Here is a 25,040-nt window from a genome sequence, read left to right as displayed (position 1 = left end):
CGATTGCAATATATTAAGATGATAACAATTTTGATGGGAGTGCTTCTTCAGGAAAATTGATCCCCAAGTGGTTTGCATGTTTGTAAAAAAACAAACTCATATAGTGCTCAATCAGTATTGGCTGTCCACTGCTGCTCTATTTTTCTATTTTTGCTGAATCCAATCATTGAGCTTGGCAACTCTGCTGGCCTAGCTCAGTCAATGGCTGCAGCTGTTATATAAATTGCCATTAATGACATTGTCTAAGGCAGTGGACCCCAACCTTCCTTACCTTGAGAGTCACATTCAGATCTGAAGGGATGGGCACGAGCCACATCCAGGACCGCCCCCCCCCCCCCCCCCCCCATACATTAGTGACACCCAAAGCCCCCCTTACTGGTATAATGACGGCCACAAAATCCCTATAAAACACAGAAACCTTGTGCTCCCTCCTTTATGGGCATTTTACTTGCATTCAGAGGTTCCCACCTTATTATGTGCATCTAGATTTGCTCTTCTGTGCAGGACTACTCTCAAAAGTCACCATCTGGTGACCTTCCCTTCATAGCTGTCTGTTACACCTGGTACTAATGCAACAAGCTGGCAGACAGCCACGAGCCACAGATAATAATAATAATAATCTTTATTTTTATATAGCGCTAACATATTCCACAGCGCTTTACAGTTTTTGCACACATTATCATCATCATGATCATGGACCCGAGAGCCACATATGGCTCCCGAGCCACAGGATGGATGAAAATATATATTTTCCAAATTGCTTAAACTAGTATAAAAAATAAAATTAATTGCTGGTCCCGAATTGTCTCTTTCCTGTCCCATCTCGATACATCAGTTATCCAGATAACAATATTGCTAAAAAGTTTATTAGAATTTTGTTGGCGCTTGTCTTCCTTGTGTCCTTCATGAAAAGATTTCTGCTTTTTTCCCAAGTTTTGTTATGTTGTAGGAACATTTTTAGTTTCCAATATATTCTACACATTATATGAAACATTTGCTCTAGGAGCACAGTATAGAAAAGCACTTGGACATTTGGAAGTTGTAGTAATTAATACAGTAATTGAATCTGTGTGATAATTGCCGCCAATATGGTGAACAGTGAGGTGTTGTTTATGTGGCTAGGAGCCTACAAAAAGCCACAATGTACAATGGGTGTTCAATACATATTGGAAGATAATCCTTACTGCAAAAATTATGTATAGTCAGACAGCAACTTCTGGCAGAGTTACTGAGGAAGCTTAGCCCATTTCCTCATGAGCAATGACCTTTACACTGTGTTCCAAATTATTATGCAAACTGGATTTAAGTGTCATAAAGATTTAATTGTTTTGTTTTTCAAATAAACTCGAGGATGGTATTGTGTCTCAGGGCTCAATGAATCACTGAAATCAATCTTAAACATATGTGATAATTAGTTTTCCAGGTGATTCTAATTAAAGGAAAATTACTCAAAAATGATGTTCCACATTATTATGCAGGTCACAGGTTTCAAGCAATATAGGAAATAAAAGGATCTCTCTGCTGCTGAAAAGCGTTAAATAGTGCAATGCCTTTGACAAGGTATGAAAAAATTAGATATTTCACGAAAACTTAAGAGTGATCATCATACTCTGATGAGATTTGTGACTGAAACAGAGCACAGACAGAGTTCATGCAAATAAAGGCATAATGAGGAAGTTTTCTGCCAGACAAATTCATTGGATTAAGAGAGCAGCTGCCAAAATACCATTACAAAGCAGCAACCAGTTATTTGAAGCTGCTGGTGTGTCTGGAGTCCCTCGAACCTCAAGGTGTAGGATCCTTCAAAGGCTTGTTCTGGTGCATAAACCTACTATTCGGCCACTCCTAAACAGTGTTCACAAGCAGAAACGGTTGCAGTGGGCCCAGACATACATGAAGACTAATTTTCAAACAGTCTTGTTTACTGATGAGTGTCGAGCAACCCTGGACGGTCCAGATGGATAGGGTAGTGGATGGTTGGTGGATGGCCACCATGTCCCAACAAGGCTGCGACGTCAGCAAGGAGGTGGAGGAGTCATGTTTTGGGCTGGAATCATGGGGAACTAGCTGGTAGGGCCCTTTAAGGTTCCTGAAGGTGTGAAAATGACCTCAGCAAAGTAAATGTAGTTTCTGACTGACAACTTTCTTCCATGGTCTAAAAAGCAGAAACGTGCCTTCAGGAGCAAAATCATCTTCATGCATGACAATGAATACCTCTGAGTAATTCGCTGCTATGGGCATAAAAGGGGATAAACTCATGGTGTGGCCAACATCTTCCCCTGACCTCAACCCTATAGAGAACCTTTGGAGTATCATCAAACAAAAGATCTATGAGGGTGGGAGGCAGTTCACATCAAAACAGCAGCTCCGGGAGGCTATTCTGACTTCATGCAAAGAAATACAAGCAGAAACTCTCCACAAACTCACAAGTTTAATGGATGCAAGAATTGTGAAGGTGATATCAATGAAGGGCTCCTATGTTAACATGTAACTTGGCCTGTTAGGATGTTTTGGGAGTTAAATAGCTTTTTTTGTTCTGTGAATGTGACCTCCTAATGCTGCAAATTCCACAAATGAGCATTTTCATGTCTTTAAAACATATCAAATGTTTAGAAATACTACTGTGCCTAATAATTTGGAACAGTGCATTTTGAGTTTTTATTCATTTTGGAGATTATACTGTTATCATTGGGAGGTTTCTTCAATAAAATTCTATGTATACTCTAACGGGTGATGACTTTTATTAGACTGACTGTCATTTGCACTGACCATTTAGGAAAATCCGAGAAAAATGTCATTTGCATAATAATTTGGAACTTAGTGTAGTTAACTAATATTTTTGATTTTTTTTTTAAAATTAAGAGATGAGATGTTTGCCTTGTACAAACAAGGAAAAGGAAACAAAAAAGACGATAAAGGCATTTAATATTTCTAAAGATATAGGTGGTTCATAGTTCTAGGAACACTGGCAACACTACCCGAATGTGGCAGAAAGATAAAGTGGTCACCATCTGAAACCAGATACTTGAGCAGGCAGGTCATCAAAAACCATCAAGTATCTGCAGAAGACCTACAGCAAGACTTGGTGACAGCAGACACTAAGGTTTCTATTTGTACAGAAAAGAGCATAGAAAACCCTGAAAGTTCCTATTCCCTAAGTCCAAGAAGACATTTACCTTTACTGACCCAAAAGTTCAAGGAATGTTGTCTTAAGTATGCTCAAAACCATATAAATTATCCACAGAAGTGTTGTGATTCTGTTCTTTGGAGCCATGAAACAAAACTACAACTTTTCGGGCCTATAGATCAGAGGTATATTTAGAGTAAAAAAAAGAAGCACGCGAGGAAAACAACACCTTGTCTACAGTGGAGCATGGTGAGGCTCGCTGATGCATACAGTGAAGCATGGTGGGGGCTTCCTGATGACTACTTTGGAGCATGGCAGTAGCTTTTCATTTCATCTGGCACTATAAATCTGCAGCATGTGGAGGGCAAGATGGATTCAATCAAGTGTCAGGAAAATCATGTCTTTGGTGATTCACAAATTGCCTCTTCAGAGAAAAAGAGGACTTGAAATCTATAGCACCACCTGTTGGAAGTAGCGATCCTACATGTCACAATCAACCCTTTAACGAGTCTTGCAATATGACTTATGATAAAAGCCAAATCAGTAGCTCAATTCGCGGACACGGTGTTTCGAGCTGTTGGCCCTCGTCAGTGCAAAGCATGAGAACTGATTTGGCTAGGTGAGAGGCTCTGGACTGAGGTCTAAGGGGTAAGGTTTCTCCTTGTGGAGAGTGACATACCAGCTCTGGCTTGTCAAGGTAAGGAGGCTTCTTCGCCAAGCAATGCTCCTCTAGGAATTATAATATGCAAAATGCCTCTTCTTGGTGAGGAATCCCAAGCTTGGACATCATTGTATCTTACAACATTAAATCACAGAAAAACCCCTACATTAAAACATACACTTTATTAATGATTATTTTTTAAAAACCTGGTGCACAAAACCATCACCAAAGAAAAACACTTCAATAAAAGTTTTGATAGATATAGGCCCTAGGAGGTGCCTGACCCTATAGTTTAATGCTCACTGGCACCCTACCTACCAGCGGAGGTTGGCACCCTACAACCTGCGCTGTGGCGCCCCCGCTCCCGTCGGCTGTCCCTTCTAGTCTCCCAATCCCTATGGGATGGTGGTTAGAAACAGAAAAAGAGATAGATTTCCTAATGCAATCAAAATTCCTTTAATAGGGATTACTGTGGGCCCGGGAGGGTAAATACTGACCCTATATTCCGACCCTGCCTCACAGCGGGGGTTGGCACCCTAAAATGATTGCGATATATGGCGCCCCCACTCCTCGGCAGCTAGCCCTAGAGTCTATCCCTACAGAGGGACATAAAGTGCTATAGTGCAGGGGAAGCAAGGCCTGCAAAGGCAAAGTGGATTAGGCTCTAGAAAACCACTATTATCTTTGTTCTAAAAACCGCACAAAATTTGCAATCGTTTTAGAGGTCTATTATACAGATAACAGTAGATATTAATGTGCTGTATAAGGACTTACCCACCCCCAAATCGGGATGAGACAGAAGATTTTCTAAAAACAATGTTTTACAGAGGTTAACAGCCCCTTACTGAGCAAAATCAATACACCATTAAATATCCTACCCCATTGCATTTGAGCCAAAATTCATAAATGTAGCTTTATATGTGTATATTAAATCGCAGCATATGTAACTCGACGCGTTTCCTTTCACACTGAGGTTCATCAGGAGTATATAGACATCATCTTGGTATTTGTTACTTAGCTTCATGAATGGCAATGTTCATAGTAAAGATCTCCAGCACATAGGGCCAGTCCCCTTCCGATAGTGTGCCTTGAAAAAAGTGCCGAGATCACCCAATTTATAGCCTGCAATTATTGTACAAGTGGTGTCACATGGGTACAGACCAGAAGATAATTACCCCTCATGTGTGTGAAATGATCTTACATAGCGTTCCACATCGCGCAGTCGCTGTACCATCACCGCACAGTAGCGGAATAATAAACGCCGCATATGATACTTCCGGTATCCAATGCACAGCACCGGAAGAAGCCCTAGCGTCACCGCTTCCCATCATGCTGCTGGTGCCAATGCGCTTCACTCGCATTCCACCTTGCGCATGCGCACAACATTGTGCGCCCAATAGTTACTGCGCAAAGGCGGAACTCCTTATGACAATATCGTTGTACCCTGCCCGTGTGCTTCACTGGCGTCCCATCCCGCGCAGGCGTACTTGGTATGCAACTATCAATTGCAATCTGCCGGACATCATTACATCATCATATTATATTTGCGTATATCATTAATATTCAGCACAGATATATAGATTATGCCCATAGACCTATCAATATTTCAGCATTTTACCCACATTCTCAGTATATAGAGTATCAGTATACACGCCATAAACAATCATTCGTTTCTATATTGGCGCATATAAAAACGTGATCACTCAGGCCCCCACAGAATAACGCCTCTTTCTATATGATGTCAGTCCATATTGATAACTATTTGGCATATCTATGCACCCTTATATCCAAAGGCTAAGATGCCATCATAATGCCAGTCAATAATTGGGTGAAGACCAATATATTAATCTGACAGCCTATCAATCTGTCATAACAGATAAAACTCAATAATAGAGAAAATAACAATCAAATGACCTCTTTTGGTCTATATGCAAAGACTTTATCAGTATCAGGGACCTACACCAGAGGAATCATTTCGCATCAAAGAAAACACCCAAAGTTCACCTGTTCGTTAAGGCAATAGGGGAAACGGTGTCCATCCTATGGATCCGTTTAAGTTCCTTTTGCAGAATTTTTTTATCCAATTGCCCCCCCCCCTAACCGAAGGGGTGACAGCTTCAGTGACACAGAAAGAGAAGGATTTGAGATCACTGTTGTGGACCTCCCGAATATGTCTTGATATGGGGGTGTCCCTTGCATGTCTAATGTCCCCAATGTGGTCACCGATCCTCCTCCTGAGTTCTCTTACCGTTTTACCAACATAATTCAATGGGCAGGTACATGTGAACATATACACCACCCCAGTAGTCTTACAATTAGCAAAATGTCTACTTTCAAAACTACGTCCAGTAGTAGCGCTGATAAACTGTCTCCCAGGCCTCACGTAACTACAGAAGTGATGTTTATCTTACAACATTACAATGACTCCAAGCATAACCCAAAGTCCACCAAGATTTGATTTCAGAAGAAGCCCTAAAAGATTCTGAAATGGTTGTCACAGACTTGAACACCATAGAAAATGTTTTTTTGCGAATTGAAGACTTCATTGCAGCGTGCTAAAACAAGAGTATTTGTGAACTGAAAGCCATAAGAAAATTTTCAGGAACGCTGTCAGAAGCTAGTATCAGCATATGCATTAAGTATGCAGCAGGTCATAATAGTCAAATGGTGTTCTAATAAGTACAAAAAAAGTTTGTTACAAGTTTGTATGAAGGTAGTAAATAATTCTGAGTCAGTTTGGAGATGCCTCTTGTTATATAAGTTGTGTTAAGATATTTATCATTTTCTTGTTTGAAAGTTTGTACATTTTGTTAATAAACCTAATTTGCAATGAAGGGTCAATCATTTTGATTGCATCTGTGTGTATTGTACATATGTGCTGTAGCTAATGAATGACGAGCAGAAGACCACTGTGTGACTACTGTCCCGCTTCTCCATATCCAATGCAGAAAACATTCCTGCGGTACACCTAGGCTTTCACCAAATGTTTCTGTTGGATTTTTCTTTTTCTCAGGTTCCCACTTTTTTATATGTAATGTGCTGGAGAATATTATGTTATTATTAGTCATTGTAATTGGCCAAAAGTTTAACCAAACATGGTCAACAACATTAGTTCGGGAAATAATAAAGACTTTGGAATAAATAGTTTGTTCTTAAAAATGTAGCATTCCCACTTAGAACACGTACATATAGTATGTGGGTGCTTAGAGTACTAACTACCATGATTATGTCGTCCACTGCCGCGGCTGCCTCAATTGTAGAGAAGCAAATAAAAAGCCTTTTTTTTTCAGCATGCTGTCTGTCATGCATTTTCCTCCGAGTTGTAGCATTTGGCTCCATACCCTGGCACATGTTAAAAAGAGAACAATTGTACGTATTAATCCTTATAATTTTGTGCATTAATCAAATGGATCAGTGGGAGGAATGTGACTGGGAACAATACTTTAGTTTCGTGTTGTTGAGGTTTTGTAAGCAACAACTTTTAAATCTTCTGTCATTTCTACAGAACGGAGCACAATTAAAAAAAAAAAGGCTAAGGTGTCCAATTATTCTCCATCACAAGACATGAGCCATAACATCAGCTGTCTCTGAGATATGGAGGAGGACAAAGCACAGTAGAGAAATCATTTTTCATTAGCTTCTACAACAGCAACTTCTTAAAGCACCTCTACTGCATTGTTTTTTTTTTATTGCAGTGCTGGAATGATGCTACTAATCTAATTTCCCTGCACCAAGTCTTATACTTACTCTAACCTTTATCGGCGCTGCTCCAGTTGGTCTTCAGCAGTTTGTAACATGTTGTATGTCACAACTCAATACAAATCTATAAGTGCCAGAACAAGGCTATCACAGACTTACATTGAGAGCTTGTGATCGTTACTTCTGATTTCTGATTAGTCAGAAGTCGAGGATGCAAGATGTCGACGCAGGACTTTAGTGACGCTAGGAAAAACTGAGGACAGAGACTGGTAAATATATTAATATAGTCAGGCAACTTATGATAATGAAATGATAAAATAAAAACACTGGAGTGGTGCTTTAATACCATCTCATGTACGTGACTTGCGCTAGGTGTGCCATATTTATGCACGTAGCCAAAATTATATGCCGAAAAAATCATTACCGTAAACCCTAATTTACCAAGCAGAGGCTAAAAGTGTGTTATTTTGGCCACTTTTTGCCTGGTAGGGGCCGGAATATAATTTCATTCCCTGTTGTCACGGGTGTGTCAGATGCTACAGACAGTCGCTCTGCATCTGACTGCAGAAGGTCTCTGCGTTTGGCATTGCAGATGCCTTCTTAATCCTTTTGACTTTTGGATCCAATGGCAACCTCCCGCTGTCTCTAATTGAGACACCTAGACCTGGGTGTTTATAGACTCCCGGTCTGCTTCAGGGAGTCGCCAGTGATATTCAGATTTTCCCTTGTGAAGGCTTGGAGCTATAGCAATCGGCTAACTTCCTCTCTGGTGGTGTTCTAGGACATTTTGTGTTACATCTCTGAGTCTGCTCAAGCTAAGTTTCTTCCCCGTTTGTCTCCCTTCTTCTCTTTAGTATACAGTGGGACTGACCAGTGCTCATGACCCCCTTTCCTATTCAAGGCCTAGCTGTAGGGATATACAGGAATTAGGTTCATGCTCGGCGATTGGTGTGGAACCAATATAGGAACAGTAGAGGAGGCAGGGTGCTATTAGATCTGCCTAGGGGTCTCCACTTCCCTTTCCCTAGCGATTGGGTTTCCTACCCCTTTTCCCCTCGTATTGCACTTAGTCTTCCCACACTGTGTGTGACACCTGTATAGAAAAATGCAACAGACTTACACTTCCTTATGTAGAGAGTCTAAAATGTAAGTCACATAGTATATATATATATAATTTTGCAGTGGATCCCTATGGTGGACATATGCCATGGCGTCCTTCCAGCCTGTATTTACTGTCGGGCTCATACCTTTGAGTGTAGACACCTGACATTGGCCACAAACTTCATGTGCACTTAGCCTAAAATGGGAATTCCGATTTTAGACGTTCATGGAATAATCTGCATTTTTTTTCATGAATGTCTAATAGAGAAGGGACCCATTTCTGGGGCCAGCAGCCATCCCCAAAATGGTGATTTTCTGACACCCGCATCATCTCAGGTTGGTGGCCTCTGACAGCAAACCCCGGCTCAGCACGAACAAAAAAGTAGCCAAGCATTGGTGTGTCTACAACCACTTATGTGAGTTAAGCAAGCATGTTCATCAGTCATTAAAGGGAATTATCATGAAAGTGAACACCTCTATCATAAAACTAGAGGCAGATAGTGCCGAGTCCACCATCGGCAATAGATCATGAGAATAGCTCCTTTTTTCCGTTATTGCACGGTCACCTTTCCACAAGACACAGTACATGCACATAACACTCTTCTATGGAGACCAAGAGAGCATTTTCTAACATTTCCATGTGGCTGCTGTAAATGCAAATAGGAGTAGCAGCTTAAGCAAAATGGCTGCCCCTTAATCATGTACATAAAAATACACATCTATCAGTACAGTAAAGGTTTAATCAGTAAAATAAAAAAGGTATATTATACAGTAATCCTTTGGTTGTTTCCAGTACAGAGTGTAATCTGAGAATCTTTCTGCTGTTTCCCCCAGTATGGTGTTCAGCAGAGCGGCTGTCAAGGACTTCGTTGGCAGTAAATGTCGGTGTTACAGCAATGATGCCCCCGATGATATGGTTCTCGGGATGTGCGCCAGTGGTCTGAGGATCTCAGTCACCCACAGCCCCCTATTCCATCAGGTAAGAGGGGAATGTTTTTAAAAGTAGTCTGTTAAATTCTATTTCAATTTCAGCACAGGTCCTAGTAGAGGGCCTTGCATCCGGAAGAGACATTTTTTTAGTTTAAAAATCTGTGAGTTCGATTTGTGGAAAACCTTCTTTAGGTTCAAATGCCAATGAGGTGGCGGTAACACCATGGGTGGGGCCCTGCTGTTAGAATGACACACCCTCTAAGGCCTTGTTCACGCGTTCAGTATTTGGCTAGCATTTTACATCAGTATTTGTAAGCCAAAACTTAGTTGATAAAAGATGCAGTAGAGGTGACATGTTTCTATTATACTTTTCCTCTGATTGTTCCACGCCTGGTTTTGGTTTATAAGCACTGAGGTAAAATACTGACCAAATACTGAACGCTTGCACATGGCCTAACAGTTTTGTTGTCTAGTTTCACCTTCACTGAATTGTTTGTCTGTGTTGGCCATATAGTGGATCCTGTATTATGCCATGGCCACACCAAACCATACAGTGGCTAGCAAAAGTTTTCACCCCTTGGCTTTTCATTTATTTTATTACATTACAACCTGTGTTTAAAAATTTTTGTAATCCGATTTGTGTGTAATGCATCAGCACTAAATATTCTAAGTTGGTGAAGTGAAATGAGAAAAACGTAGGTATAAATTAAATTTATGGGATGAAACACCATTAAGCAAGAGGTAACACTAACCAAACACCATGAAGACCAAACAAGTCAGGGACAAAGTTGCTGAGAAGTACAAGTCAGGGTTGGGTTATAAAACAAAATCCCAATTTCTGATATTCCCCGGGACACCACCGAATCCATTATCAACAAATGGAAAGAACATGATATCACAACAAACCTGCCTAGAGAGAACCACCCTACATAACTCAACCCGGTTAAGGAGGGCATTATTCAGAGAGGCAGCATAGAGACCAAAGGTAACTCTGAAGGACCTTCTAAGCAGTTGTGCTATTTGGGAGGCAAGGAAAGATGGGGCCAACTTTTCGGTCAGCTGAAATACTGGCCACGTTTGTTGCTAACCATCTTTCACCAGAAATGGCTTAGTTTTGAAATTCTCAATAAAATATCTAACTGGTGGCTTTTTATACCAGGGGTAAATGCTTTTTGGTCCCTCCTATATAGAGGTATCCACCCTTTTTGCAAATTTAATTAAGGGCTTAAATTTTATCATTTCTCATACTAATTTAATACGATCATGACAGTAGCAAAACCTCAATAGGTTGCAACTCACATCACAACCACTGAATATGGATATACACATATGGATACATGGAGCATGAACGACTCCTGACAATGTATCGCAATATCAGTATGTTGTGTTTAGTTGTGTTTTTTTATAAAAAGTTGTTAATCTGATGCCAAAAATTTGGAGATGAGAAAAAGTGCAGAGGACGCTGGGCTGTTTTCTAAACATTACATGAATGCTCTGATCACAGTGAAAAAAATGGCTTCTCTTTAATCTAATTGCATTCAAGTTCCGGTGCGTGTAAATGCAATAATCACATTTATTTATGTATTTTTGAGGAGTTCTCATCATTTAATACACAATAATGGTTGTTCTGTCAGAGACGCTCTTAACTACAGCTGAGAACATGTTGTACTGACCGTAAAACACATCATAATAAATCTAGTGTTGGACACTAAGATCACAATTGAGTTTGGCTTTATTTAGCCATTGTTGGTAGCAGAGATTCAGGCTGTTTTCTACATTACAATTACTGAAACCAAGTAAATGAAGAATGGATGTGACAGAATAAATAATATGAAGAAAAGTCAGAGAAATGGGAATACGAGCATTTGCTCGGTCACTGCTTGCATATATATACACACACACACACACACACACACACACACACACACACACACACACACACACACACACACACACACACACACGTGCTTCTCACAAAATTAGAATATCATCAAAAAGTTAATTTAGTTCAGTTCTTCAATACAAAAAGTGAAACTCATATATTATATAGTCATTACAAACAGAGTGGTTTATTTCTGTTAATGTTGATGTTTATGGCTTACAGCCAATGAAAACCCAAAAGTCATTACCTCAGTAAATTAGAAGAATTAACAAAAAACACCTGTAAAGGCTTCCTAAGTGTTTAAAAAGGTCTCTTAGTTTGTTTCCGTATGCTCCACAATCATGGGGAAGACTGCTGACTTGACAGATGTTCAGAAGGCCGTCATTCACACACTTCACAAGGAGGGTAAGCCACAAAAGGTCATTGCTAAAGAAGCTGGCTGTACACAGAGTGCTGTACCCAAGCATATTAATGGAAAGTTGAGTGGAAGGAAAAAGTGTGATAGAAAAAGGTGCACAAGCAACCGGGATAACCGCAGCCTTGAAAGGATTGTTAAGAAAAGGCCATTCAAAAATTTGTTGGAGATTCACAAGGAGTGGACTGCTGCTGGAGTCATTGCTGCAAGAGCCACCACACAAAGACATATCCAGGACATGGGCTACAAGTGTCACATTAATTGTGTCAAGCCATTCATGACCATTAGACAACACGAGAAGCTTCTTACCTGGGCCAAGGAGAAAAAGAACTGGACTGTTGCTCAGTGGTCCAAGGTGTTGTTTTCAGATGAAAGTAAATTTTGCATTTCATTTGGAAACCAAGATCCCAGAGTCTGGAGGAAGAATGGAGAGGCCACAATCCAAACTGCTTGAGGTGTAGTGTGAAGTTTCCACAATCAGTGATGGTTTGGGGAGCCAAGTTATCTACTGATGTAGGTCCATTGTGTTTTATCAAGACCAAAGACAGCGCAGCCTTCTACCAGGAACTTTTAGAGCACTTCATGATTTCCTCTGCCAACAAGCTTTTTGGAGATGTACAGTAAATTTCATTCTCCAGCAGGACTTGGCACCTGTCCACACTGTCAAAGGTACCAGTACCTGGTTTAAAAACAACAGTATCACTGTGCTTGATTGGCCAGAAAACTCGCCTGACCTTAACCTCATAGAGAATCTATGGAGTATTGTCAAAAGGAAGATGAGGCACACCAGATCCAACAATGCAGACGAGCTGAAGGCTGCTATCAAAGTAACCTGGGCTTCCATAACACCTCAGCAGTGCCACAGGCTGATCACCTCCATGCCACGCCACATTGATGCAGTAAGTAGGCCAACATTTCGGATTTTAAAATAATTTTTCAAGCTGGTGTTATAAAGTATTCTAATTTACTGAAATAATGAGTTTTGGGTTTTCATTGGCTGTAAGCCATAATCATCAACATTAACATAAATAAACACTTGAAATAGGTCACTCTGTTTGTAATTACTCTATATAATGAGTTTCACTTTTTGTATTGAAGAACTAAAATACAATTAACTTTTTGATGATATTCTAATTTTGTGAGAAGCACCTGTACATTGTATTAAGTATTCCCTTTATTTTTGAGCAGTGTATATATAGAGATATGTATATCTATAGATATGTCTATCTATGTGTAATATGTATACATATACAGTACAGACCAAAAGTTTGGACACACCTTCTCATTTAAAGATTTTTCTGTATTTTCATGACTATGAAAATTGTACATTCACACTGAAGGCATCAAAACTATGAATTAACACATGTGGAATTATATACTTAACAAAAAAGTGTGAAACAACTGAAATCATGTCTTATAGTCTAGATTCTTCAAAGTAGCCACCTTTTGCTTTGATGACTGCTTTGCACACTCTTGGCATTCTCTTGATGATCTTCAAGAGGTAGTCACCGGGAATGGTCTTCCAACAATCTTGAAGGAGTTCTCCGAGATACTTAGCACTTGTTGGCCCTTTTGCTTTCACTCTGCGTTCCAGCTCACCCCAAACCATCTCGATTGGGTTCAGGTCTGGTGACTGTAGAGGCCAGATCATCTGACGTAGCACCCCATCACTCTCCTTCTTGGTCAAATAGCCCTTACACAGCCTGGAGGTGTGTTTGGGGTCATTATCCTGTTGAAAAATAAATGATGGTCCAAATAAACGCAAGCCGGAAGGAATCCCCAACAGTGTCACCAGCAAAGCACCCCTACACCATCGCACCTCCTCCTCCATGCTTCACGGTGGGAACCAGGCATGTAGAGTCCATCCGTTCACCTTTTCTGCGTCGCACAAAGACATGGAGGTTGGAACCAAAGATCTCAAATTTGGACTCATCAGACCAAAGCACAGGTTTCCACTGGTCTAATATCCATTCCTTGTGTTCTTTAGCCCAAACAAGTCTCTTCTGCTTGTTGCCTTTCCTTAGCAGTGGTTTCCTAGCAGCTATTTTACCATGAAGACCTGCTGCTCAAAGTCTCCTCTTAACAGTTGTTGTAGAGATGTGTCTGCTGCTAGAACTCTGTGTATCCAGGAAAAAGATGTGCACACTGTCACTGGGTTGGTGCAGGCATGAACAAAAATAGTCCAAGTATAGGAAAAATCAGCCGCACTCAATTGGTTGAAATTTCAGCAAACTGTGTAGTTTCTTTATTAACATATACAATAAACATCACCAGGTGCTTTTTTAGGAGGTAAATGGGTGGCGGACTATTCAATTCGGGTAACGTTTCGACCCCAGCGGGTCTTTATCAAAACCTCACTTATGCCAAAGAGGTAGAGGAGAGGAGAAAGAGCCGAGTTCCCATAGGGCAGCTCTGGTGGAGTTGTGTGGAAGCGCAGGTCTCTAAACTGAGCTGCTGTTAACCTGCGATTTCTGAGGCTGGTGACTCGGATAAACTTATCCTCAGAAGCAGGGGTGACTCTTGGTCTTCCTTTCCTGGGGCGGTCCTCATGTGAGCCAGTTTCTTTGTAGCGCTTGATGGTTTTTGCCACTGCACTTGGGGACACTTTCAACGTTTTCCCAATTTTTCGGACTGACTGACCTTCATTTTTTAAAGTAATGATGGCCACTCGTTTTTATTTACTTAGCTGCTTTTTTCTTGCCATAATACAAATTCTAACAGTCTATTCAGTAGGACTATCAGCTGTGTATCCACCAGACTTCTGCACAACACAACTGATGATCTCAACACCATTTATAAGGCAAGAAATCCCATTTATTAAACCTGACAGGGCACACCTGTGAAGTGAAAACCATTCCCGGTGACTACCTCTTGAAGCTCATCAAGAGAATGCCAAGAGTGTGCAAAGCAGTCATCAAAGCAAAAGGTGGCTACTTTGAAGAACCTAGAATACAAGAAATAATTTCAGTGGTTTCACACTTTTTTGTTAAGTATATAATTCCACATGGGTTAATTCATAGTTTTGATGCCTTCAGTGTAAATGTACAATTTTCATAGTCATGAAAATAAAGAAAAATCTTTAAATGAGGTGTGTCCAAACTTTTGGTCTGTACTGTATACAGTATATGTTCATATATAGATGTCTATATATACACATATACGGTATATTTCATATTTGGAATCCCACACCCTTCGTGACCAGATAGTTGGTTTGGGACCTTACTTCTATAAAAGTGTCAGTAAAGTAGCTATAGCAGTTGCACCCAATATGTCCCAAATGAGGAAGCCAGTATTTTAAATGGCACATGAAAGGTAACTGGACTCTGCTACAGATTTTGTATCGAGGCCCAGATGCTTCAAGTTACTCATCTGAGAGCAGTTGTTCAAAGAGTGCAGTAATTCACAATGCACAAAATCAGCCCTATTACTGTACATCTGTATTGGAGCTTTCATAAAATCAAGTGGGCGCAAAAAAAATTAAATAGCGATGTAGGGAGAAAAGCAAGAAGTGCATCTGAACAGCAAGGTGGATTGCTGTTGAGGGGAGATAGAGAGAAAAAAAAAAAATCTATAAATCTTCAGCACAGCGAGTGTGAGCGAGCTGAGTGTGACCTGAGCGTAAGTGTGAACGGCGGTAAGTGTGTGACTTGTGATTCAGTGAAGAGGTATTTGGAAGGCCTTTAACAAATACCTGTGTGAATTGGAGTGAGTTGCTGAATTGGGAGTAGCTATATTCATAAGGAGTTAACTTAGGGTGGGGGCTCATAATTAAGGGGATATAAGGGGCAGCTGTTTGGGGCTCAAGTCCTTTTTGGAAGTGCATCTGAACAGCAAGGTGGATTGCTGTTGAGGGGAGATAGAGAGAAAAAAAAAAAATCTATAAATCTTCAGCACAGCGAGTGTGAGCGAGCTGAGTGTGACCTGAGCGTAAGTGTGAACGGCGGTAAGTGTGTGACTTGTGATTCAGTGAAGAGGTATTTGGAAGGCCTTTAACAAATACCTGTGTGAATTGGAGTGAGTTGCTGAATTGGGAGTAGCTATATTCATAAGGAGTTAACTTAGGGTGGGGGCTCATAATTAAGGGGATATAAGGGGCAGCTGTTTGGGGCTCAAGTCCTTTTTGGAAGTGCATCTGAACAGCAAGGTGGATTGCTGTTGAGGGGAGATAGAGAGAAAAAAAAAAATCTATAAATCTTCAGCACAGCGAGTGTGAGCGAGCTGAGTGTGACCTGAGCGTAAGTGTGAACGGCGGTAAGTGTGTGACTTGTGATTCAGTGACTTTGGAATCAGGGAGTTTCCAAGGGAGGAATTGCTTCTGTTTTTTATTTTTTTTTTTTTTTGGTTTAATTAATACTTTGTATTTATTTTTAATTAACGTTTCTGTGTGGTGCAATCCCCATTAGGAAATGTGCTCCACAATTGTTAATGCCATCCAGTGCACATCTTGCCACATGTATGCAGTCCTTGACCAGCCGGTCGAGGGTGCATACTGCTGTGCGAGATGTGAGCACATTGTGCATTTGGAAACCCAGATACTGGATCTAAATGTGCAGCTGGCAACACTGAGATCCATAGACAATATGGAGAGGAGTCTTCTGCTCACAGAGCAGACGCTCAATGGGATAGATGAGGAGGGGGATGGTAGGATGGAGCTGCAGGACAGTGTGGCAGTTAGCTGGGTGACAGATAGAAGGCGGGGTAGAGGGAAGAGTGCCAGGGAGGCTAGTCCTGATCTGGCACACCCCAATAAGTTTGCTAAGTTGGCAGATGAGGGGGGTGCCAGTACAGGGGTAGCACTGCTGCAGCCAGGCATGTCCTCTGAAAGCCGGAGGAGTGACTGCTCCAGTAAGGAGGGAAAAAGGAGAGCAGGGCAGGCCAGACAGGTGCTGGTAGTGGGGGACTCAATTATTAGGGGAACAGATAGGGCAATCTGTCACAAAGACAGGGATCGTCGGACGGTGTGCTGCCTACCTGGCGCTCGAGTCCGACACATCGCTGATCGGGTGGACAGATTACTGGGAGGGGCTGGTGAGGACCCAGCGGTCATGGTGCACATTGGCACAAATGACAAAGTTAGAGGTAGGTGGAAGGTCCTTAAAGATGATTTCAGGGAATTAGGCTGCAAGCTGAAAGCAAGGACCTCCAACGTGGTATTTTCCGAAATACTGCCTGTACCACGTGCCACGCCAGAGAGGCAACGGGAGATTAGGGAGGTTAATAAGTGGCTCAAGAATTGGTGTAGGAAGGAGGGGTTTGGGTTCCTGCAGAACTGGGCCGACTTCTCAGTTGGCTACAGGCTCTACGCTAGGGACGGGCTGCACCTCAATGGGGAAGGTGCAGCTGTGCTGGGGGAGAAAATGGTTAGAAGGTTGGAGGAGTGTTTAAACTAGGGATTGGGGGGGAGGGTATTCATTTTATAGGAGGGGAAGATAGTGCAGATAGAGACCTGGGCACAAATAAGGAAGTTGGGGGTGGCGGTGGCATGGGGGGTGGGGTTAGAACAGTTAGTAATTTAAGAAAGAATAGAGGTACAGAGAGTAACATCAAGTGCATGTATACTAATGCCAGAAGCCTCGCCAACAAAATGGATGAATTAGAACTAATGTTGTTGGAGCATAATTATGACATGGTGGGGATATCTGAGACGTGGCTGGATGAGAGCCATGACTGGGCTGTTAACTTGCAGGGCTATAGCCTGTTCAGAAATGACCGTACAGATAAGCGAGGGGGTGGGGTGTGTCTGTATGTAAAATCGACCTTAAAACCCATCCTGCGTGATAATATAGGTGAATCTAATGAAAATGTAGAGTCTCTGTGGGTGGAGATAAGGGGAGGGGGAAAAAATAATAAATTACTGATAGGGGTTTGTTATAAATCTCCAAAACTAATGGAAGCAATGGAGAATATCCTCGTAAAGCAAATAGATGAAGCTGCGACTCAAGGAGAAGTCATTATTATGGGGGACTTCAACTACCCTGAAATAGATTGGGGAACAGAAACCTGCAGTTCCAGCAAAGGTAATCGGTTTTTGACAACTATGAGAGACAATTACCTTTCACAACTGGTTCAGGACCCAACAAGGAGGGGGGCACTGCTAGACCTAATATTAACCAACAGGCCAGACCGCATATCAAATATAAGGGTTGGGGGTCACTTGGGGAATAGTGATCACAAAATAATAAGTTTTCATGTAACCTTTAATAAGATGGGTAGTAGGGGGGTGACAAGGACACTAAACTTCAGGAGGGCAAATTTCCAACGGATGAGAGAGGATCTTGGTGCAATTAACTGGGACGATATCCTGAGACATAAAAGTACACAAAGAAAATGGGAGACATTTATTAGCATCCTGGATAGGACCTGTGCACAGTATATACCGTATGGGAATAAACATACTAGAAATAGGAGGAAACCAATATGGCTAAATAGAGCTGTAAGGGGCGCAATAAGGGACAAAAAGAAAGCATTTAGAGAATTAAAGGAAGTAGGTAGTGAGGAGGCATTAAATAAATACAGAAAATTAAATAAATTCTGTAAAAAGCAAATCAAGGCAGCAAAGATTGAGACAGAGAGACTCATTGCCAGAGAGAGTAAAAATAATCCCAAAATATTCTTTAACTATATAAATAGTAAGAAACTAAAAAATGACAGTGTTGGCCCCCTTAAAAATAGTCTGGGTGAAATGGTGGATGAGGATGAGGAAAAAGCCAATATGCTAAATGACTTTTTTTCATCAGTATTTACAAAAGAAAATCCCATGGCAGACAAAATGACTAGTGATAAAAATTCCCCATTAAATGTCACCTGCTTAACCCAGCAGGAAGTACAGCGGCGTCTAAAAATAACTAAAATTGACAAATCTCCGGGCCCGGATGGGATACACCCCCGAGTACTGCAGGAACTAAGTACAGTCATTGATAGACCATTATTTTTAATCTTTAAAGACTCCATAATAACAGGGTCTGTACCACAGGACTGGCGTATAGCAAATGTGGTGCCAATATTCAAAAAAGGGGCAAAAACTGAACTCGGTAATTATAGGCCAGTAAGTTTAACCTCTACTGTGGGTAAAATCCTGGAGGGCATTCTAAGGGATGCTATGCTGGAGTATCTGAAGAGGAATAACCTCATGACCCAGTATCAGCACGGGTTTACTAGGGACCGTTCATGTCAGACTAATTTGATCAGCTTCTATGAAGAGGTAAGTTCCGGACTGGACCAAGGGAACCCAGTGGACGTAGTATATATGGACTTTTCCAAAGCTTTTGATACGGTGCCACACAAAAGGTTGTTACATAAAATGAGAGTAATGGGGATAGGGGAAAATATGTGTAAGTGGGTTGAGAGCTGGCTCAGGGATAGGAAACAAAGGGTGGTTATTAATGGAGCACACTCAGACTGGGTCACGGTTAGCAGTGGGGTACCACAGGGGTCAGTATTGGGCGCTCTTCTTTTTAACATATTTATTAATGACCTTGTAGGGGGCATTCAGAGTAGAATTTCAATATTTGCAGATGACACTAAACTCTGCAGGGTAATCAATACAGGGGAGGACAATTTTATATTACAGGATGATTTATGTAAACTAGAAGCTTGGGCTGATAAATGGCAAATGAGCTTTAATGGGGATAAATGTAAGGTCATGCACTTGGGTAGAAGTAATAAGATGTATAACTATGTGCTTAATTCTAAAACTCTGGGCAAAACCGTCAATGAAAAAGACCTGGGTGTATGGGTGGATGACAAACTCATATTCAGTGGCCAGTGTCAGGCAGCTGCTACAAAGGCAAATAAAATAATGGGATGTATTAAAAGAGGCATAGATGCTCATGAGGAGAACATAATTTTACCTCTATACAAGTCACTAGTTCGACCACACTTAGAATACTGTGCACAGTTCTGGTCTCCGGTGTATAAGAAAGACATAGCTGAACTGGAGCGGGTGCAGAGAAGAGCGACCAAGGTTATTAGAGGACTGAGGGGTCTGCAATACCAAGATAGGTTATTACACTTGGGGCTATTTAGTTTGGAAAAACGAAGACTAAGGGGTGATCTTATGTTAATGTATAAATATATGAGGGGACAGTACAAAGACCTTTCTGATGATCTTTTTAATCATAGACCGGTGACAGGGACAAGGGGGCATCCTCTACGTCTGGAGGAAAGAAGGTTTAAGCATAATAACAGACGCGGATTCTTTACTGTAAGAGCAGTGAGACTATGGAACTCTCTGCCGTATGATGTTGTAATGAGTGATTCATTAATTAAATTTAAGAGGGGACTGGATACCTTTCTGGAAAAGTATAATGTTACAGGGTATATACACTAGATTCCTTGATAAGGCGTTGATCCAGGGAACTAGTCTGATTGCCGTATGTGGAGTCGGGAAGGAATTTTTTTCCCCATGATGGAGCTTACTCTTTGCCACATGGGGTTTTTTTGCCTTCCCCTGGATCAACATGTTAGGGCATGTTAGGTTAGGCTATGGGTTGAACTAGATGGACTTACAGTCTTCCTTCAACCTTAATAACTATGTAACTATGTAACTATGAAAAAAAGAGAAGAAAAAAGGGCATGCACAGTGGCAGGTAAAAGTTTGGGCACCCCTGGTCAAAATTACTGTTATTATGGACAGTTAAGCAAGTTGAAGATGAAATTATCTAACGGACATGTAAAGGGGGCCTTACATTGTTTGTATCTGAAAGGAGACAATAACGACCTGGCTTAGTTGCCCAGTGGATAAATATTTCTTGTATGTTGGCATGAAAAGAAATGTTCTAAACAAATCTGTTCTAGTTTTATAGTTGATTACATAAAGATTGCCTTACTTATTAGGTCTTTATTTTTAGGCAAGACCAAACGACTATTCTAAAGATTACCTTTCCCACCAAGTTCCCGTATCATTTCACAAGCACTGGAATATTGATCCCGTCAAAGTGTACAACTCCTGGCTGGCACAAGATAAAAGTGAAGAACCAAAAAAGAGAAAACGTGTAAAAGAAGAACTGTGAGATCACAACATGCCATAACCTGCACAAGAAATACGAATGGTTTTTAGGTACACCACTTTCAGAGTTGACCAAGCTGCGGGAAGAAACCGTATTTGTGAGATTGAGCCTCCCCATTGTTCCTATGGAACTATTAATGGACGTCCGTGTTTCGGTAATCATAATGGTAATCTATGAAATAGGGGTTCTGGACCTGACATGGCCATAGTCATCCTGCGTAACTGTTGTGTACAAATTGGTAATATGGATGATGCTAATAGCATACATTTTAATAAAGGGGTTAACTAGGAATAGGAAACAGCGCCGCTCTTTTCCATAGGCAGGGTCTGGTATTGCAATTCATTGTCATTTAAGCAAATAGAACTTATCTATCAGGCACAACCAATGGATAAGATCTATATTCTAGTCCCTGACAATCCCTTTAAGGGACCTACAAAAGCTACAAATTTACTTGTTGAACCTTTTAGAAAATACTCAACCAACAGTAGAGTCATCTTGGAGTTAACATCTGTGAAAAATTGCAGAGGGTCCTGCCCTTTCTAGCTCTCGTCCGGCCGATCATACTGGGAAACCTTCTTTAAATAGACTACAAACGTGTAGCCATCAGATAGTTGAGCATCGCATTGTGTGGCAAAATTTACCAAGAGTGCATCTTAACAATGACAGGTCTATTTTTTTATTATAAATTTTGTCAAATTTTGGCAAAAAATTATTGCAACAACTCTATAACTAAAACCGAAATTTCAATTTTAAAGGAACTCTGTAACAAGGTTTTTCCTACCCCATCCGAGAGCAGCATGAAGTTGGGGCAGAGACTTCGATTCCAGTAATGTATCACTTACTTTACTAGGTTCTATAGTTTTGATTAAATAAATTCCAGACTCCAAGTATCTGAATACATTCCTGGATTGATGTCCCATCAGAAATCTAGTAGGCACTTGTAATATTTTTCAAGAAAGTCAAGGTCGTTCTTTTAGTATTTCATCAAGTGATGGTCTCATGTTGTTACTTTCTATTAGGTCTCGCTCACACAAGTGTATAACTCAGACCAGTGCAATCCGATAAAAGGAGGGACTGCATTCGCACCGATGTTATTCATTAAGGCGGTACAGATCTGCGTATTTTTTTCCTCATCTGTATTCAGTGTGAGAAAAAAAAATCGCAGCAATCGCAGGAGCCACAGCATAAAAACAAAGCCATAAAAGTATCCAAAGAACTGATCGCTAACATCTAGATGTTTAGAAGCGGCAATGGTGAAGAACCAGTTACAGAATATTAATGACGTGTTTTAGGCTAGTTTCACACTAGCGTTCGGCAGGGCTGCAGATGAAAGCCTTCTTCCTCTGTGAAGCCCTGTCTACCTCCGCGCCTCTTCCTTCAGCTCCGCCTACGTCTGCATGCGTCCTGCGTACCTTTCTTTAACATTGGGTACGCAGGCCATGCGGATGTATGCGGATGCCTCTGCATACGTCGTCTTGATTCTGCGCTGACCTGCGTCAAACACAACATGTTGCATTTTGTTGCGGTCGGCGCAGCTTCAAAACGACACATGCGGAGGCATCCGCATACATCCGCATGGCCTGCATACCCAATGTTTAAGATAGGGTACGTAGGCGGTGCTTCACAAGTTATTTGTCATTTTTTCATTATATTTAGTCATTTCTAAGAACCTTTTCCATAGACAGATGTCTGTTACCAATCAAGACTACGTAGTTCTAGGCAGCGTTACGGAGGTTGTGTGAGATTACAAAACAAGGATCTTCTCGTTTTTTTGGAAACCACACAAATTTTGTCTAATGCTTTTTCATTTTAACCCCTTAAAGGTAACCTGTCCCTTGATTCATTCTGATCAAACCGTGGGCAGCATAAATAAGAGCCTGGATGAAAACAGCCACGTGTAACCGTCTCTGGAATGCCCCAACATCTGAGAGAAAATATACTTTAAGGATCTTTCAGGGAACCGTAGCCAGAGATTTCTCTGGTTTGGGCATTTGAGAGAAAGACTTACCTTTCTGGAAACGTGCAGCCAGGCTCTGATTCATGCTGCCCGATGTCTGGTTCCCTTTAATGCTGAATGATGGCTATATCCATTCTCGCAGCATGATGGATGTATCTGACATAATTATATTGTGGGTATTGTCCCCTGTGCTCATGCGATTATGAGCACCCCCTGCTGCTACAGATGTTTGGCAGAATAACGGGATTTTGGATTGCTATCTACCACAAGTTATTCTGGCAGCCAGAGGCCTAACAATTGGCCCAATGTTTGCAATCAGTACCAGCCTAATACCGAATAATGGAACCAAGCTGTAATTTAATTGTTAATATGATCTAACCCTATGTGTTTTATTTTATGTTTCATTTGTTGGATTATTATAATGGGCAATGACCATGAGTTTCCTTAATCTGATAATCTGTGTTATATAACATGGGATACGTCAAGTGGACGTCACTGCACAGCTCTTACTCTGTCCTGTTCTCAGCATCAACGAGGCTCCAGCGACCAAATCAGTTATCCTCTAAACAGCATAAAACATAGTTTACTAAAAACTTTATTTACTTTTTTTTAATTATAGTGTTAGGCGAATGTTAAAGATAATCTACATTATTCAACATTAAAATCGCAACACTAAGAAAGAGACATAGATTAATGAAAGGATGTGTAGACATGTTAATGAAATTCAAATGGTAACAAAATTTTCAAAATGTCTCAATGTATTTGCTACCAGCACCTCATGCAGGAATCTGTGCACTTACACACCTTGCATGCTTGGTACAGCCATTTCACCATAGTTGCGCATAAGCTGTTTTTTCACCACGACAACGCCAAGCTGGTATGTTGCTTGTGCAGCGTTAAGCAGCCTGCATGACCTAAACGTGCCAATATGATCTGTAGCGTCTCTGGACTTGTCTACCATCAAGCACATCTGGGATGTCATTAGTCAGCAAAGGAGCTGCCAGCAGCAGATCTTGATGATTTGCCCAAGTACAATGAGCGTGGCAGAACATTCCTCAGTCAACTATTAATAACCTAATTGATAGCAGCCAAGGCTGTAAGCGCCGGGATTCCTGCACGTGGCACTCATACTAAATACTGAACAAGCCTATGTTCACATGTTGGTTTTTTTGGGGCTTTTCTGCAGCCAAAACCTGATCTCTTGGCAGTAAGAAAAAAAAAAGCTGCCGACAAAAAGCAGGTTTTGTTGGCTTTTTTGCTGCTTATCTTGCTGTGTTTTTCAAGATCCCATAGTTCAGCTTTGATTCTATACAAGCATGAACAATGCAAGGTGTTAGGCCACCAATGCAAGACATATGTGACACCAAAAAACGTTTTTGAGAAAAAAAGGGCCATTTGCTTAAATTACTTAGTGGGAAAAGTTTTTGTGTCTGAAAAAATAGGGACTATTCTGAGCAAAAAAAAGTTGATATGAGTGTAAAAAATACGCAATTGCAAATGTAAAGACAGCGGGGAGAGATGAATTGGTCGGGGATTCCTTACCTAAGGCATTGGTAGTGAATGGAGTTGGTAGGACACTGTATACTTTCACACATTGGGAAGGGCACTGAGATGGTCAGGCAATGTTGATTTTCTCATACATCACTAATTTAATTAAACTCTTCTAATACTAAGAAGATCCATGCTCCTGTGAGGAGACCAAGACATTTTGGTTTAAACTTGGGAAAGTCACAAAAATAAATTGGTTTTATATCCTGCTATACCTGCTTATTTTCACTAGAAAAGCTGCACAAACTGATGGCAACATTTTTGCTGCTTTTTTGCACTTACTCATTGCTTTCTATGGGTGACAAAATCTGCAAAAACGCTGAAAGAATTGACATGTTGCAGTTTAAAAAAAACAGTTGTTTTCCACTTCAGTCAGGAAAAAAAAACAATGTATGTGCATGAAATTTCTGAAATCCCAGCTTTTGCTAGTACTGTAAAAAGCAGCCTTTAACTTGAATAAAAATGCATGAAAAGCACAACTTATGAACATAGCCTAAATTGAGATGTTTCGAAAATTTTGTTTCCATTTTGTCATCTGTTGCAGCTTGCCTAACATGTCTATTCATCCTGTGATTTCCAAAATTCCGCAACTTTTACTTCTTAGTTTTGCAGTATCAATGTTGAGGAGTGAATTATCAGGACTAGAATGATAACATGAAATTACTGTGTGTTATACAAGGGGTGAAATTAATTTTGAACACGTCACCAATTT

At 40.9% G+C, this 25,040-nt stretch overlaps 1 protein-coding gene across 1 annotated transcript in view; it reads left to right on the top strand.

Annotated features, from left to right (window-relative positions):
- The window catches only part of B3GLCT (beta 3-glucosyltransferase), a 530,741-nt gene extending 509,624 nt beyond the window's left edge, over positions 1-21,117 (top strand). The window contains exons 14-15 of the mRNA XM_077298263.1: positions 9,423-9,567; positions 20,665-21,117. Of these exons, the coding sequence (XP_077154378.1) occupies positions 9,423-9,567; positions 20,665-20,826 (307 nt within the window). The 3' untranslated portion in view covers positions 20,827-21,117. The remainder of the gene's footprint in view (positions 1-9,422; positions 9,568-20,664) is intronic.
- The last annotated feature ends 3,923 nt before the right edge of the window (positions 21,118-25,040 follow it).

This window comes from Ranitomeya variabilis, chromosome 3 (genome assembly GCF_051348905.1).
Source record: "Ranitomeya variabilis isolate aRanVar5 chromosome 3, aRanVar5.hap1, whole genome shotgun sequence".
Classification (NCBI taxonomy): Eukaryota; Metazoa; Chordata; class Amphibia; order Anura; family Dendrobatidae; genus Ranitomeya; species Ranitomeya variabilis.
Note: the sequence above shows the minus strand (reverse complement) of the source record. Positions and strands in the feature narration are given on the sequence as shown.